Genomic DNA, 17,934 nt, shown 5'->3' on the forward strand with positions numbered 1-17,934 from the left:
CCTTTGCCACCTTGATCAGGGCTGAGTCCTTAAATTTCTGGATGGTGATGATTGTTATTTAAGAGCCAGAGGCTGGTGGAGGTGGTTTGTTTGGAGGAGGCCTGATGGCCCCCTTACTCTCACCATAGCAACTTTTCCCTCGGGGGGCTCCCTTCTTATTCAGAGAGGCAGGACAGTGGGGCTGTGGACCAGGCGAGGGCACCGGCTGCTGGGGTGGCCCCCCTTCCCCGGTGTACATATTGTGTCTGTGTAAGGTTTTGTATATTCCAGAGGGTAGGGCCACCCCTGTATCATACCTAGTGGAGGTTGGAGCTGGCACATGGGGAGGAGGTTCTAATAATTATTTGTGGCTGGGAAACTTATTTATTGCTAGCAAAGGACAGAGGAAGGAGGCGGGGATGGGGTCGTGGCTCCCTGGTCAGGCGACTCCTGTTTATTTTGCTTTTTATTTTGGAATAAACAGATTTAGCCATACTGCCCGGCCTGGTGTGTTCCCATTTCCCTCACTGGGTCCTGGAGTTTGTGCCACCAAATGAGGAGCCCTAGAGTGTCTTGAGTATGTCCAGCTAGGCTGTTAGGGACCTTCCAGGTGTGTTACCTGTATGCTGCCTAGTGGCACCTGGGGGATTCCATGGGGACTGCCATGTCACCTATGGGGCACAGTCCAGCCCTGACAGCCAACAGGCTCAGAAGCCTGATGTAGCGGTGGCTGGGAAGACAGGTACCAGCACCTAAGGGCACTGACTTCCACCCATCCAAGGCGTCTTCCCTTCCGTCCCCTTGCCTCCCTCCCCTGTCTGCACCTGATGGCCTGTTCTGTCTGTCCCTCCAGAGTGCTGGGCTGCCCCGCAGGCTCCCTTCAGGCTGAGTTCGTGGCCCTGCCCCCTGGTGGCCAGAGCCGGCTTCACAGGACAAGAGCCAGCTAAGTTCCAGGGGCTTTCCAGGAAGTGTCCCTTGGAAAGGCTATGGCCTTTTCACCCCTCCAAACAGCACCCTAAAAATGGCTTGGCCTTTCCCCTCCCCTGAGCTCCACAGAGAACACAGCCAGCAGAGGACACACTTCCCCATCATCCAGAAATGGGTTTGATTCTCAGCCAAGGGACAGTAGGACGGGTAGAGACTGTCAGGACACACAGCTGCCTTCACAGCACTCCCATGCTTGGTGGGGGGATGGGAGGGATGGCGGGGGCTGACTCTCCATAGGCCGGGCATGACAGGGAGGCTCACTGGAGATGGTGCACTTCGGAGGGGCAATGTCAGGGGACAGCTTTCTCTTGTTGGGCCACAAAACTCCAAGAGGACAACACGGTGATGGATTCCCAGCACTAGAGGTGAGGCGGTTGGCCACGTGTAGGTGTAGAGGGGTGTGTGTGTGTGTGCGTGTGTGTGTATGGGTATTTACAGATATTTATAGAACAATGCAGGGGCATACCACAGAGGGGGGCACAAGTTTTCACAACGGTCACACCTGGATGTGTCAGCTCACCACTACAACAGACTAAGTCACAGATGAAGGGGGCTGGCTTTGGGGCTGGGGGAGCCACTGCCAAGTCACAGAACAGCCACCCAGGCAGGCTTGGAAAGGGAGGCCTCTGAGAAGAGGAGGGATCTGTTTAGAGGTCAAAGGGGGGCCTGGGGCTCTCAGGACGGGATGGACTTGCCTGACCTGATCGGCTGGCAGTTGGAGAGAAAGCAGAGAGAAAACAGGAGAGAGAAAAGCGAGCAGAGAGCTGGTGAGGCAAGTGCAGAGCACAGGTGTGCCACAGCAGCTGTGGGAGGGCCAGGGAGGGGAGGGCACAGGTGCAGGTGTGGCAAGGTTCCTGGAAAAGAGGGGCTGGAAGGGAAAGGGGAGGAAGATGGAGGGAGGAGCCAGAGCTTCACAGGTAGTGCCTGGGGACTGTGGCGGCCCTCCCCACCCCACACATGCTGTCCTCTTCCATTGCACCCAGGCAGTGTACCCACAGGTCAGACCAATGCTCAGCCCCCTTGGGCTTCCCTCTTCTCTGGCCACCAACCAACTTGTCTTCCAAGTTGTCTTCCAACCAACTGGTCCAGGGCCACCTCTCACCTTGGGGAGCCCAACGCAACAGCCACCAGGCCTGACAGAAGGAACATTGCTCGAACAAGGATGATGAAGCTAAATGGGATGGATGGTTGGAGTGATCACCAGAGCCCCCTCTGGGTGGTCAGAAAGCTCAGGACCCTCTGAAGGGACCCTGGGGGAGGCAGGGTGGTCAGGCAGCCGGGTGCCACTGGCTATAGACTTATAAGTCTAAGAGGGGAGCCTCAGCTTCTTGGGGCTTGCAGGTCCCAAAGGTGAGGCTGGGTCCTTCCTCCTAGGAAAAGAAGAGGGAGACCATGGCAAGGGAGGTGGGTGGGCTTGCTGGGCAGAGCTCAGCTGGGCCAGCAGGCACTGTGGTCCCCTTGGCTGAAGAGCAGGGCCGACCTCTAGGAGCAACAAGCCAAGGTGCGTGAGCCTGCTGGCTGGTGGTCGTGCTTCAGTGGGGCCCAGGGACCCTGCCTTCAGTGCCATGCTAGCAGCTATGATGGTACGTGGGAGGGAGGGAAGGGGGCTGTGTGCCCCTATGTGACCTGTGAGGTGTGTTTTGGGTTGACCATGTGTATGGGGCTCTCGAGGTTTTCTCCTAGATCACCACTGTTTTGCTGACAGATAGAGGAGGTGGGACCCTATCACCCCTGCTCTGCAGTGGATTTGGCTCTCAGCACTCCAAGGCATCCAGGCTGGGAGCTGGATGCCCCACCCTGGCAGCATGGCTCAGACAGCACAACAGGTACGGCATGCCCAGGATGACATTCCTGGGCCTCTGGCCACCTCAGAGTACAGCCCCACACACAACCCCCTCCAAGCTCTCAGCCCTTACACCATAAACCACGAGCTCCCTGACGGCTCCTGAGAGCACCCACAACTGCCAGCTTGGGCACGGAGCCTGTTCCAAGAGGCCCCAGGCTCAGCCATGGGGGCTGGGGAGCTTTGAGGCCATGGGGGCCAGCCCTGCTACCTGCGTCTGGCAAGGACGCTCTGCACCTGCAGCCAGGAGTTGTCCACGGGTCCCCGTGTGCATGCTGATGGTGGTTGTGCTGATGTCACCGATGATGCTGAGCACCTCCTTCAGCACGTGGTGCATGTGCAGCATCTCATCACGCCACTGTGCCTGCTCTGCCAACTCCTCCATCAGAGTGTTCTGGTTCCCATGCAGGTACAGGTTGGACAGCAACTCTGATCACATGAACTCCTTGGTCTGAGAGAGGGCAAAGAGGGAAGGAGGTTGGGACCTGATGCCTGTGCTGCCCTGATGCCTGTGCTGGACACTGTGCTGGACTTGGAGCCCTGAGTATGGCTTTTCACATGCTGCTTCTACACCGCTTAGACTCCAAGATATGCCTCCCCACCGCCCTTTTCTCACTCAGATGTGGACACTGAGGTCCAGAGGAAAAGTCACCTGTCCAAGGTCACAGATCTGGGAGGGGACCCAGGACCTATCATGCCACCAGGACACCTGCCTACTCAGTGTTTTTAAAAAAAAGTTTTTGGAGATAGGATCTCGCTGTGTCGCTAGGCTGGAGTACAGTGGGTGAGATCACCACTCACTGCAGTCTCAAACTCTTGGGCTCAAAGTGACCCTCCAATGTCAGCCTGTCAAGTAGCTAGGACTATAGGCACGTGCCACCACCAAGCCCAGCTATTTTTAAAATATTTGTGTAGAGACCAGGTCTCACTATTTTGCCAAGGCTGGTCTCAAACTTCTGGGCTCAAGCTATCCTCCTGCCTTGGCCTCCCAAAGTGCTGGGATTACAGGCATGGGCCACTGTCCCCAGTCCCACGTTATATTTCTATGAGACAGCTCTGCTGTGGACCGTGCCTCCCTCCCTGGACCTGGTCCCATAGGGCTGGTCAGCATCTCCCCCAGGCCAACATGGCCACCTGCATCTCCAGTGCCACAGGAGCCGCCTGCCCCTATGAGGCGGTGCATGCACGTTGTTGATCATGACGTGCATGATGGTCTTGGGCGTGACACCAACCATGAGGTCCCACATGGTCTTGTAGACAATGGCCATGTAGGAGTCCACCAGGTTCTGGGTGGTTTCCATTTGCCGCTCCAGCTGTGGGTCCATGGAGCGCATGAAGCTGTCGGAGCCATTCTCCTCGGCCTTGTTGTCCTGTCATGGAGAACACAAGGGCATCAAAGTGGCCAGGCCATGCAGCCAGGCTCCAGGAATCCCTAGGATCTCAGCCCCTCCAAGGGTACCTGGAACATTGAGGCACAGAGAGAAGCAACTGGCCTGAACATGCACCCAGCTCCCCACACGCTCTAGACAGTTTCAGGTCTCTGCCTCTCAGGACCCCAGACTCCCCTGATTCAGTCTCATCTTAGTTCTGACTCTAGTGCCCAGAATTTGCCTCAAGTTACAAATCCAGAAATTGGAAAAGAACATCTCCAGGTCCCCTGCCTGGAGACCTGGCCAGAGCTTGTGCCAGGCTGCAGACGCCTGGCAAGGGGCAAGAAAAGGGCATACTCACTTTCCCCTTGTCCTGGGAGGCCCATGCACCAACACTGCCACCACCGCTGCCACCTGGGAACACGGCAAAGTAGACACACACAGAGACGAAAACGGGAAGGGTTGAGTGAACCTGGGACACTGCAGCCCAACTTTAATGTGTTGTGGAATTCTGTTAGCTAATATTTTATTGAGGAGTTTTGCATCAGTATTCATCAGTGATATTGGCCTGTAGTTTTCTTTTTTTGTTTGTATCTTTGATTTTGGTATCAGGATAATGTTAGCCTTGTAGAATGAGTTTGCAAGTATTCCCTCCTTCTCTATTTTTGGAATCATTTGGGTAAGGTTGGTATTAGTTCTTGTTTAAATGTTTGCTAGAATTCAGCAGTGAATCATCAGGTCCCAGGCTTTTCTTTGCTGGGAGACTTTTTATTACCACTTTGATCCCATTATTTGTTATCAGTTTGTTCAGGTTTTGGGTTTCATCATGGTTCAATCTTGGTAGGTTAGATGTGTCTGGAAATTTATCCATTTTTAGTACGTTTTCCTATTTATTTGCATATAATTGCTGACCACTAGTGATCCTTTGAGGTTTAGTTTTCTTTTTTTTTTTTTTTTTTTTTTTTTTTGCTATGTCTTGCTCTGTCGCCCAGGCCGGAGTGCAGTGGCGCGATCTCAGCTCACTGCAAGCTCCACCTCCCGGGTTCATGCCATTCTCCTGCCTCAGCCTCCCAAGTAGCTGGGACTACAGGCGTCTGTCAGCACACCCGGCTAATTTTTTTGTATTTTTTTTGGTAGAGACGGGGTTTTACCGTGTTAGCCAGGATGGTCTTCTCTCCTGACCTCCTGATCCGCCGGCCTTAGCCTCCCAAAGTGGTGGGATTACAGGCGTGAGCCACGCCCCCTTGGGACAGGGACACACACACACACACACACACACACACACACACACAGATTTAGTGGTTGTGGCGCCCAGTCGCGAGTGTGAAGAAGGGACCAGATGGGTCGGGCAGAAAGGTGCTGGGTCAAGAGAGGAGGGGGCAGCCGGGAGCGCGCACACGCAGGGTGCGCCGGGTTGAGGGGTGAGGGGTGAGGGGTAAGAGGTGAGGGGCCACGAGGACCAGGGCGGGGTAGGGGCAGCCCTTTCCCAGGCGGTAGCGGGGGCGCTGGTGCTGTTGCCCTTTTAAGCTGCGGCTTGACGGAGCCGCGCCTCCTGTCGGTGGAGTCGGTTATAAAGGGAGCAGCCCCCCAGGCCGCCACACAGCTCCCGCCAAGTCCTCGGTGTCCCTTGCCATTTTCCAGCAGCGCTCCCACGAGGGTCACCGCCGCGGGGAGAGGTGGAGCCGCGAGAGCTCGGCCGGGGGCCCCGCCGGGTGGTCGCGGCCATGACAGCGGCTCGGGACAGGCTCCTTTTCCGCGCCCCTCCCGCCTGAGATGAGGGAAAGATGTCCCTGTCAGCGTTCAAGGCCAAACTGAAGTTGCCGGCCTCTATCTTCCACGAGAACCAGGAGCCACAGCCGCGGCTCACGCTCCACCGCAACATCAAGGTGAGTCGCCGGGTGGCGGCCTCGCGGGGCAGGGCGAGGGCGGAAAGCGGGTGCCCAGAGTCCCAGGACAAAGGGGAACCTGCCCCAGGGAGGCCCCAGTTCCCCGCCCCTTTCTCCCGCAACTAGCCCGCCGGGCACTGCTCCAGGCTTGGGTGGGAGAAGGCGGAGGGCGCGTCTCTCCAACTCCTAGCGCGGGGCTGGCTTGGGGGCTGCTGGCCCCTCTCGGCCCCTGTCGCTGCGCTTCGAGGTGGGAGCCCGCGGCTGCCGGAGCCCTCTTGGGACCCATGGTCGCCGTCAGTGAGCCCACCTGCTCTGGGGACCGCGACAGGGCGGGGCAGGGCGACTCCCGAGTTGTTGGAGCCCAGGCGGGGAAGGGGAAAGACCTTTAAGATTTTCGGTTTTTTGGCGGGGCGTAGTGGCTCACGCCTGTAATCCCAGCACTTTGGGAGGCCAACCGGGTTGATCACTTGAGGTCAGGAGCTGGAGACCAGCCTGGCCAACATGCTGAAACCCGTCTCTACTAAAAAATAGAAAAATTAGCCGGTCGTGTTGGCAGGCGACTTAATCCCAGCTATTTGGGAGGCAGAGGCAGGAGAATGGTTTGAACCCAGGAGGCGGAGGTTGCAGTGAGCTGAGATGGAGCCGTTGCACTCAAACCCGGGGGAGAAGAGCGAGACTTCTCTCTCTCTCTCAAGAAAAAGTTTTCTTTCTTTTTTTCTTTTTGTTGAGACAGAGTCTCACTCACTCTGTCGCCCAGGCTGGAGTGCAGTGGCGCGATCTCGGCTTGCTGCAGCCTACCTCTCTTGACAGTCCACTGGTTAAAGCGATTCTCCTGCCTCAGCCTCCAGAGTAGCTGAGATTACAGGCGCCCGCCACCACGCCTAGCTAACTTTTGTGTTTTTAGTAGAGACGGATTTTTTTAGTAGAGACGCGGTTTCACCATGTTAGTCAGAATGGTCTTGATCTTCTGACCTCATGATCCGCCCGCCTTAGCCTCCCAAAGTGCTGGGATTACAGGCGTGAGCCACCGCGCCCGGCCTCTGTTTTGTTTTATACATGTAATGTATTCACAAGTATCTTTACAAAGTGATTTTGATACTCTTTTGTCTTCTCCCTAGAATCTCTTTGTTCTGTAATAATTTTTTTAGTTTATTTTGATCTTATTTTCCTCTTCAAAGCCTTTCCTTAAATATCTATTCTATGTTGCTTATCATTTGTAGTCTTTTTTTTTTTTTTTTTTTGAGAGGGAGTCTTGCTCTGTCACCCAGGCTGGAGTGCAGTGGCGCAATCTGGGCTCACTGCAAGCTCCGCCTCCCAGGTTCACGGCATTCTCCTGCCTCAGCCTCGTGAGTAGCTGGGACTACAGGGGCCAGCCACCACGCCCCGACAATTTTTTGTATTTTTTTGTAGAGACGGGGTTTCACCGTGTTAGCCAGGATGGTCTCGATCTCCTGACCTCATGATCTGCCCACCTTGGCCTCCCAAAATGCTGGGATTACAGGCGTCAGCCACTGTGCCCAGCCCTGATTCTATATTATAGTGAGTTGTACAATTATTTCCTTATATGTTACAATGTAATAATAATAGAAATAAAATGCACAATAAATGCAATGTCCTTGAATCATCCCAAAATCATCTCCCACAACCTTGTCTGTGGAAAAATTGTCTTCTGCAAAACTGGTTCCTGATGCCAAAAAGTTTGGGGACTGCTGGCATAAGTGGTCTCATATAGTATTTGTCCTTTTGTGCCTGGCTTATTTCACTTAGCATAATGTCTTTAACGTTCATCCATGTTGTAGCATGTGCCAGAATTTCATTTGTTTTTAAGGCTGAATAATATTCCCTTGTATGTATTTAATACGCCTTGTTATCTTTTCATCTGTTGATGAATGCTTGGGTTGCATCCACCTGTTGGCTATTGTGAATAGTTTTGCATTGCCTGTCTTTCTCATGATCGCCATCCTATTTCACATCTAGCAGGTGTGAGATTCCATTGATTGATTGATTGATTGAGACAGGGTCTGACTGTTGCCCAGTCTGGAGTGCAGTGGCATGATCTTGGCTCACTGCAACCTCCATCTCCCAGGCTCAAGCAATTCTTCTGCCTCAGCCTCAGCCTTCCGAGTAGCTGGGATTATAGGCATGCACCACTACCAGCTGGCTAATTTTTGTATTTTTAGTAGAGACGGGGTTTCACCATGTTGGCCATGCTGGTCTCGAACTCCTGACCTCAAATGATCCACTTGTCTCCGCCTCCCAAAGTATTTGGATTACAGGTGTGAGTCACTGCGCCCAGCTAGTAGGTGTGAATTTCTATGTCTTAGTGGTTTTGATTTGCATTTACGTGATGGCTAATGTTGTTGAGTATCTTTTTATGTGTTTATTGGCCATTTGTCTATTTTCTTTGGGGAAATATTTATTCCAAAATTTAACCTATTTTTAAGTGGGTTATGTATCTCTTTATTATTTCGTTGTAAGAATTTTTTTACATATTCTAGATAGGAGTTATAACAATTTTCTCCCTTTTTCTGGATTGTCTTTTTTTCTTTCTTGATGGTGTCCTTTGAAGCACAAAGATTTTAAATTTTGATATAGTCCAATTTATCTTTCTTCATTTGTGTTTTTTTGCTCCTTGTGCTTTTGGTGTAATATCTAAAAAAACATTGCTACACCAAGGTCACAAAGGTTTCTGTCTATGTTTTTTTCTATGAGTTTTATAGTTTTGTCAATATCTCTTATATTGAGCTCTTTTATCCATTTGAGTTAATTTTTGCATGTGGCATGAAGTAGGGGGTATAGCTTCATTGTTTGCACCTAGACATCCAGTTATCTCAGAACTATCTGTTGAAAAGCTTATTCTTTCCCCATTGAATTGTCTTGGAACCCTTACTGAAGATCAATTGACTGTATATGTGAAAGTTTATTTCTGGATTCTATTCTTTCATCTCTTCATCTGTCCTTATACCAGTAGCACACTCTTGATTACTGTAGCTGTTTAGTAAGCTTTGAAATCAGAAAGTATGAATCCTCCAGAAAGTTTTTTAAGGTGGGTTTGGCTGTTCTGGGTCACTTGCATTTCCATATGAATTTTAGGATCAGCTTGTCAGTTTCTGCAAAGGAGCCAGCTGGGATTTTAATCAGAGTTGCATTGACTATGTAGATGAACTTAGGAAGTACTGCCATTTTAACAATATTAAGTTTTCCTCCATGAACACAGGATGTATTTGTACTTATTTAGGTCTTACTTTAATTTCTTTCAATCATAGTTGTGTTGAATGCAGACCTACTTTGAATTAATTCTAAGTTATTTTTATGCTACTTATTGCTTGACAAATATAATTGCTTTTAGTTTTTAACTAGTTTTGATGTAATGTGAAGTGTATTTGGACCATGTGAAGCTTATTTCTGCTTTGAACTTTAGTATAAATAGGTTATAATAAAATCTCACTGTGCTAATTTTTTGGTTATGTGAAATAGAAAATCAATGTAAATTTAAAAATTTATTCTGGGCCGGGCACGGTGGCTCACACCTGTAATCCAAGCACTGAGGGAGACTGAGGAGGGCAAATCACAAGGTCAGGAGATGGAGACCATCCTGGCTAACACAGTGAAACCCCATCTCTACTAAAGATACAAAAAATTAGCTGGGTGTGGTGGTGGGCGCCTGTAGTCCCAGCTACACAAGAGGCTGAGGCAGGAGAATGGTGTGAACCTGGGAGGTGGAGGTTGCGGTGAGGCGAGATCGCACCACTGCACTCCAGCCTGGGCGACAGAGTTAGACTCCATCTCAAAAAAAAAAAAAAAAAAAAAAAAATTCATTCTGAAATGCCATAGATGTTGAAGCTCTTCTGGCAGATGGTTATAAAGAGGAATATATAATCATTCTATTGAGAAAATATAATCAATAATGTGAATACCTAACGTAGTTTATTTTACATATATATCTCAGTATTTATTTATTTTTGAGACAGAGCGTCACTCCTGTCACCCAGGGTGGAGTGGAGTGGCAGGATCATGGCTCATTGCAGCCTGAACTTCTTGGGCTTAGGTGAGTCTCTCATCTCAGCCTCCTGAGTAGCTGCGACTACAGGTGTGCGCCACCATGCATGGCTAATTTTTTGTATTTTTCGTAGAGGTTTCCCCATGTTGCCCAGGCTAGTCTCAGACTCCTGGACTCATGTGATCTGCCCGCCTTGGCCTCCCAAAGAGCTGGGATTACAGGTGTGAGCCACTGTGTTGGCCTTATGTTTTATAATTTTTAAATGATACTTTTTATTCTATTACAAAACATATATAATTGTAAAAAACTTGTAAAATATAAAAGAGGAAAAAGACAATAGAAAAATTGTTTACGATGAAATTCCCAGTTAAACAGCGATTACATTTTTTTTTTTAAAAGCCTGTTGCTCAGGCTGGAGTGCAGTGGCATGATCATAGTTCACTGTAACCTCATACATCTCATACATTTTGATATCATTACTTCTGTTTTTATACATAATGTGTTCACTTTGAAAGAAGAGATTATAATTTTATAATGATTATTTTCGTTTAATGATCATGATCTCATTGCAATTATTGATCATTTAGTTTATTCCTGAACATTTTGTTATATATATTTTTGCTGTTGTGAGTGGGCTATTTCTTATAACTTGGCATTTGTGCCTACATTCAATTTACCTATAGGAAATTAATTTTTGCATATAATTTTTTTAATTGGTGCAGTGGCACAATCTCAACTCACTGCAACCTCCGCTTCCTGGGTTCAAGTGATTCTCCTGTCTCAGCCTCCTGAATAGCTGGGATTACAGGTGCATGCCACCACCCCCAGCTAATTTTTGTATTTTTAGTAGAGATAGTGTTTCACCATGTTGGTCAGGCTGGTCTTGAACTCCTGACATTGTGATCTGCCCACCTCAGCCTCCCAAAGTGCTGGGATTACAAGCTTGAGCCACCGTGCCCAGCCTGTTTGTATGTTTTCTTATATCTTTCATCTGAGTTGCAAGGGGCACATTGGGTTTCCAGGAATTTTCTTAGCTAACTCTGTTCCTTTATCTTTTAAGGTTCTTAAGCATAAATCCTCTTTTTTTTTTTTTTTTTCTGATGGGAAATACTGGGGCATAGCCCTAGGAATACAAATTATGTTTAAATAGAGCACAAAGTACCATCTCAAAGGAATAACTGATGGTGAATGGTGATTCATTTTATTATGTATCAACTCTTACGAGGCTTAATAAATAATTGAGGTTTAACACTTAGGTAACCGTTCTGTATTTAAGTCTGAAAATTTTTTTATGTTACAGTTTCAACTTCACATTGAATATTCTGTAAAGCAGAAATAAATTGATTAGCATTCTATGAATGAAAAATAAAGCCATGGGTCGGGTGCAGTGGCTCACACCTATAATCCCAGCACTTTGGGAGGCCGAGGCAGTCGGATCACCTAAGGCCAGGAGTTTGAGACCAGCCTGGCCAACGTGGTGAAACCTCGTCCCAGCTACTCAAGAGGCAGAGCCAGGAGAATGACTTGAACCCAGGAGACGGTGGTTCTGGTGAGCCAAGATCGTGCCACTGCACTCTAGCCTGGTGACAGAGCAAGACTCTGTCTCAAAAAAAAAAAAAAATTAGCTGGGCATGGTGGCGTGCACCCATAATTCCACTACTTAGGAGGCTGAGGCAGGAGAATCACTTGAACCCGGGAGACAGAGGTTGCAGTGAGCCAGGGTTGCACCACTGCCTTCCAGCCTATGTGACAGAGTGAGACTCCATCCCTAAAAAAACAAAACAAAACAAAACAAAACAAAAAAAACCCATGCTGATAATCGAAAAACCAGTTTGCCTCATCACAGTTTAGAACATTGAATTGTAAAGATCTTTTTTCTAGTCCTGGCCAGGCTTAATGGTAACATGAGCAATTCAGTTACTTTCTCAGAGTTTTATATTTCTATCTGTAAAATGGAAATGATGGTATGTACAGTTTAGGATTTTTGTGAAAATTAAGTGAGACTGCAACTGTCTTGAATAGCAGTTGAAGTACATTGATATAGGTGACATTTTACAGTGGTGTCTTCCTCAGCATCTTGTTAGTTCAGTGTTTTAAAGCTCTATATTAGTCACAGAAACAAAGTCTAATTTTTGTTCTTTTGTTCTCATTTCAGATTACAAGTGGACACCTGAGTCAGCAGGACCTGGAATCCCAGATGAGAGAGAGCTTATCTACATGGACTCAGATCTTGTTGTCACCCCCATTAATGACAATCCAAGGGTACAGAAAGCACTCTAACAACTGAGTTGTAGACTTTACTGAGATCTGAAATCTGCATGAGATTTTCATTCAGAATATTATTTACTGTCTAATCTTTCCTTTTCTCTTGTCTGCTTCTGTTTCATTTGTGCTGCATGTCTGCATTTCCAGGTCCCGCTCTGTCTGCAACGCTTTCCTCTGCCTTCACTTCCACTTCACTGGAGTTCTAAGTTTTCTCCCCTCTGTTTTGAATGAGTCAGCTCTGCCTCTCACTACTGCTTTCTTCCACATGCCACGGAGGGGTTGCCAGCCTCTTGACCTCAGACCTTAGCTCTCAGTCCCATCGTTTCTCCATCTGCACTAATGTGAATCACTCTAAGTATTCTAGTCTCTGACGTATTTTGAAGGCAGAAGCAGTCAGAGGGCACTGCTCACCAGGCTGGGCTGGGCAGGCAGATCACACGGAAGCCCTGCCCTCTCACAGGTTGTTAAGACTGCATGGGAGATGGTGAGGAGACACTATGGGAGCTGGAGGAGTCACGGTTCACAATGTACTTCTAAACCACTGTGAGTTTTTTTGCTTCTTGCCTTTTGGAATATAATACTTTATTGCTAGGGGAAAATGAGTATTTACTTTAAAAAACAGATGCATTTCTAAGTCCCTGTGTTTTGTCTTGACTTCCAACTCCACAACATACATTCCACTACTTACTCTCTATTTTAATTTTCCTGCTTCTGTTACTTTTTTTTTTTGAGATAGAGTCTCCCTCTGTCACCCAGGCTGGAATGCAGTGGTGTGATTTTGGCTCACTGCAAGCTCCGCCTCCTGGGTTCACACCATTCTCCTGCCTCAGCCTCCAGAGTAGCTGGGACTACAGGCGCCCACCACCACACCCAGCTAATTTTTTGTATTTTTAGTAGAGACAGGGTTTCACCATGTTAGCCAGGATGGTCTTGATCTCCTGACCTCGTGATCTGCCCGCCTCCACCTCCCAAAGTGCTGGGATCACAGGTGTAAGCCACCACGCCCAGCCTTCTTTTTCTTTTTTAAATCTCTTTTTCTGTATTAATTCATGACTGTCTTTTCGTATCTCATTGGGAACAATACTGTGGTTTATACCAAAGGGTTCTTGGATTCATGTTTATTTTCTAGACAGACAGCATTTTATATAGATTATTTAGCTATTTTTCATAATGGAGCTAATCCTTTTTGTGAGTTCATATGTGTGGCAGAGTAACTTTATTATGCTAAGTTTGATGTGCATTGGTGCATTTTCAAAGTGGGTTTTCTAGAACAATTTGTGATATCTTTCCCAGGGGTGTCCAGTCTTTTGGCTTTCCTGGGCGGCACTGGAAGAAGAATTGTCTTGGGTCACACATAAAATACACTAACGATAGCTGATAAACTAAAACACAAACAAACAAAATTGCAAAAAACATCTTACAATGTTTTAAGAAAGTTTAGGAATTTGTGTTGGGCCACATTCAAAGCCGCCTTGGGCCGCATGAAGCCCATGGGCTGTGGGTTGCACAAGCTTGCCTTAGACGATATTCTTTGTTTCTTTTTTTCTTCTTATAACCATATTTGATAGTTTATGGGAAGCCTTAGTCAGTGGACATTTTTGTGTTTAACTTTTAATTTTAAACTACTTTTAGTCTTAGAGAGAAGGTTAAAAAATAGTTGAGAGTTCCTGTATACGTTTTGCCCAGCTGCTCTTAATGTTCACATCTTATAGGTCTATAGTATAGTTAACAACACCTGGGAATTAGCATTGGTATAGTGCTAGTCAGGCAGGATAATCCTTACCTGTTCCTCCTTTTGGAGGGCAGTAGAATGTGGTAGTTGGAGTTGCATCATACTTGATTCATATCTCTGTATAATGATGTCATGCAATACCCTGATTGCTCCTTTTGAATTCTTTCTGAAAAAGGAAAAATAAAACATGAGTATAGTGCTGTTAACTAAACTACCAAATTTATTTGAATTCTACCAGTTGCCTCTAATGTCCTTTTTTTTTTGTTGTTCAGGATCCCACATTACAGTTAGTTGTTATGCCTCCCTAGTCTCGTATAGTCTGCCGTAGTCTTTCATGGTTTTGTCAGAATTTCTCAGACTTTTCTTGCCTTTCATGACCTTGACAGTTTGTCTTTTTTTTTTTTTTTTTTTTTTGAGATGAAGTCTCACTCTGTCACCCAGGCTGGAGTGTCGTGGTGTGATCTCAGCTCCCTGCAACCTCTGCCGACCGGGTTCAAGCTATTCTCCTGCCTCAGCCTCCTGAGTAGCTAGGATTACAGGTGCCTGCCACTGCGCATGGCTAAGTTTTGTAGTTTTAGTAGAGATGTGATTTTACCATGTTGGCCATGCTGGTCTTGAACTCCTGACCTCATGATTCACCTGCCTAGGCCTCCCAAAGTTCTGGGATTACAGATGTGAGCCACCGCACCTGGCCTTTGTATGTTTTTGTAATACAGGTTATAAAACGTATGACTCAAGTCCTTGACACTTTGAAGAGTAACTGGTTCAGTGTTTTGAAGAATGTCCCTTAATTTAGGCTTATCTAAGGGTTTCTCATGATTAGAATGAGATTATTAATTTGGATTATGAGATTAGAATGAGAATATGCATTTTAGTAAGAATACTACCGTAAATACGGTAATGCTGGTTACTTAATTGGTAAAGGTTTTAAAAATACTACATATAGAAATTTTGCAGGAGTTAGGTATAGAAATGATGGTTGAATTTTTAACTAAAAGTCTCAAGATGCAGTATCTGGCCATCCTAAGCTCATGGATCCAACTACATGGTTTCTTCACATTTCTCAAATAAATTGTGCACTTTCCAGTTCATGCTATTATGGCTTCCTTGAATGGTGTCTTCTCTGATATAACCATAAAGTTCTAACCATTCTTCAAGACCTCAACCCACCCCCTACCTCTTCTGTAAACCCGGTCTCAACTATATCAAGTAAAGTGCTTGCTGTATTCTCTAAACTACTATTTACAAAAAAATTCTTTCTGTCCAGGGTTTTGTCTGTAGTTATGTCCTACCTCTTTTCAATTGTGAAATATTTTGTTGTTTATCAAATGTTTGTCTCATCTTCCCAACCAGAATGTCAGCTCTCTGAAAATAGGATTGTGTGTTTTATATTTTTGTATCCCCCTTAACCCTTGACATAGAGCCTTACCTTGGCAGGTACCCAATAGATATTTGTTGAATGACTGAATTTCTAATTAGAGGTAAATTATCTAAAGAGTAAGCCAAGATAGGGGTGAATTTTTTCTTTGAGGCTGTATTTTATTACAGATATCAATTGAAATTATTTTAGAAAATAAATTATTATCTATATATGTATGTTTTAATCTGAAAAGGCATCGTTCTTATTCTTTTTGGTAACAAATTTTACACATTCTTTTTTTGTCCTCATTGATTTATTATTTGATATAAGGGACATATAAGGAGACAGATATCCATCTTAAAAATTGTCTCAAAAGTTTTTTTTTTTTAACCACAGGTAATGAAAAAACCACCATCAGTTAAATTTGATCCAAAAATATTGCATCTACCAGCATTTTCAGGTAAGATCATAAAGGAGTTATCGAACATGTAGACTCTTTGTATACAGATACAAATGTGAAATTTATTCAGAAATGGAATATTTGTATGTGAATAACTAAATTTTTTTTGTCTTGACAGTTGGTTATATTCTTGGAGCAGTGTTAATGTGAATTGTAAATAATCTGTAATTCATTTGTGCCAGCTGTGGACATTTCTCAGCTGAGTCTGGGCTGTCCTGTCCTCTTGTGTGTGGGGAGGTTCCTATAGATCTGGGCAAGTTTTCCTGTAGAGTGGGTTGGGGGAGGGTCTCCTCCCTTCCCTTCATAGAGCTGGTTGAATTTCCACCATTTATGGCAGGTGTAGGTGCACAGGGTTGGGGACAACAAGGAAGGATTGGGATTCTATTGGTGGGACCAGAACATTTGAGAATGGGACTAGGTGTTTCATGACTGTGGAGATGGTGTGGTAGTGGAGATACTTAAGGGATAATTATTACATTTCTGTTGAGCTAATGAAAATCTTATTTAGGGTGAAAGTCAGAAATTTTTACATACCTTAAACTTTTTTTTTGTTTGTTTGTTTAACAAATTATATTTTAAGCTGTTGAACTCAATTTGGGGAAAATTATTCATTGTGGCTAGAGTAGAATCTATGATTTGAAGTAAATTTAAAATATATTTAGGTTTCAATAAACCAGCTAAGGGTTTATATCAGTCAACTTAATTACCGATAAAAACAACCAGAAAAACCTGTGGAGAAGGACGTTTAAAGACCAAAGTGAAGCCAAATATTAATAATAGTGCTTTCATTGCCAAGTAGGTCTATTTATGCAAACCTAGAGAATTATTACCGGGAAATACTATTTCCTTTTTCTTCTTTGAGTTATTTGGGAAATTATATTTATAATATGTTTTGTCTAAAGATTGAGATCAGCCAAAAATATGTTAATTTTAGGGGGTATCACATTTCCTAGATTTTGCCCTTTTTTTGTATATGGATTTGGAGGTAGGCATTTCAGGTGATTTTAGCTATCATGTTTTCCTCATCATTTTTTACAGTAATTTTATTGGAACTTTTTAATAACTGTGGGATTTGTGCTTTTTGCAATATTTGCGGGTTGATTTATTTATACAAAGGCTCTTTTGTCTTTTACTCCAGTTGTATTCAACTTTACATTTTGTTATAGTCTAGGTTGTGGGACAATTCTGCTTTAGACATCTGCTTGGTTTGAAAGCATAGTTTTCCATTGAAGTGGTTAAAAAGTTTCCGTGGATAGATAAAGAGATGGGAAATATAGAAGGACAAATAGAAGTAGTGTCATCTTTGGAGTATTTTTGGTTTTGACAGTGTCGTGTTTTCTTTGTCCTCATCTTAGCTGTCATAATTCTGTGTTTATTTCTCATGTAGTGTTTCCAGTAGTTGTCTTTCTCATCATTCATACTTCTGTTATTTTCTTTCCTTGGCAGTGGATAAGTTATAATTTCTGAAAGACCAAGATTGGAATGACTTTTTTGCAACAAGTGTGCTCACAGATCGACTCCATTGCGAAGAGCTCGAGGACCTCCTGAGCCAAGCTTAATCTCCTTTGCTGTTTGTGCGTGGTGGCTGGTCACCAGGAGGTGGCCACCAGGCTTCTCCATTCCCCACTGGTAGGCCTCTGTGATGTGACTTATGCATTTAAATTTATGTTTTTTGAGGCTCAAACAAGTGCTAAAATAGCAATTTGATTTAACTACCATGAAAAAACTGATTTATCATGATTTTAGGTTTATGGAAATTATCCTCTGCTTAATCCTTAGGTCTTACAGTAGATGAGAGTAGATGGTGATTTTGAACTTTCTGTTGTTGTTGTTGTTGTTGCTTGTAATACTCAGATTTCCATTTTATGTTAACTTGTAAGATTTTAAAAAAATATATAGGCTGAGGCAGGAAAATGGCGTGAACCCCGGTGGGGGGCTGAGCCTGCAGTGAGCCAAGATTGTGCCACTGCACTCCAGCCTGGGCGACAGCGAGACTCCGTCTTAAAAAAAAATATATATATATATATATATATGAAATTGGGCCAGGTGCAG

At 45.5% G+C, this 17,934-nt stretch overlaps 1 protein-coding gene, 1 long non-coding RNA gene and 1 other non-coding gene across 3 annotated transcripts in view; 2 read left to right on the forward strand and 1 right to left on the reverse strand.

Annotated features, from left to right (window-relative positions):
• Positions 1–3,113: 3,113 nt before the first annotated feature.
• LOC134738377 (putative GED domain-containing protein DNM1P46) overlaps positions 3,114–17,934 on the reverse strand; it is an 85,944-nt gene continuing 71,123 nt past the window's right edge. The window contains exons 2-3 of the mRNA XM_063653160.1: positions 3,975–4,179; positions 3,114–3,260 (exon numbers count right to left, since the gene is read on the reverse strand). Coding sequence (XP_063509230.1) covers positions 3,160–3,260; positions 3,975–4,179 — 306 coding nt within the window. The 3' untranslated portion in view covers positions 3,114–3,159. The remainder of the gene's footprint in view (positions 3,261–3,974; positions 4,180–17,934) is intronic.
• On the forward strand, positions 5,664–17,511 carry LOC134738378 (uncharacterized). Its single transcript, XR_010124054.1, has 4 exons — positions 5,664–6,065; positions 12,221–12,873; positions 15,819–15,882; positions 17,329–17,511. It is a non-coding gene; the product is annotated as an uncharacterized LOC134738378 (long non-coding RNA).
• On the forward strand, positions 14,091–14,222 carry LOC134738404 (U8 small nucleolar RNA). The gene has a single exon (XR_010124106.1). It is a non-coding gene; the product is annotated as a U8 small nucleolar RNA (small nucleolar RNA).

Source organism: Pongo pygmaeus, chromosome 16, assembly GCF_028885625.2.
Source record: "Pongo pygmaeus isolate AG05252 chromosome 16, NHGRI_mPonPyg2-v2.0_pri, whole genome shotgun sequence".
Classification (NCBI taxonomy): Eukaryota; Metazoa; Chordata; class Mammalia; order Primates; family Hominidae; genus Pongo; species Pongo pygmaeus.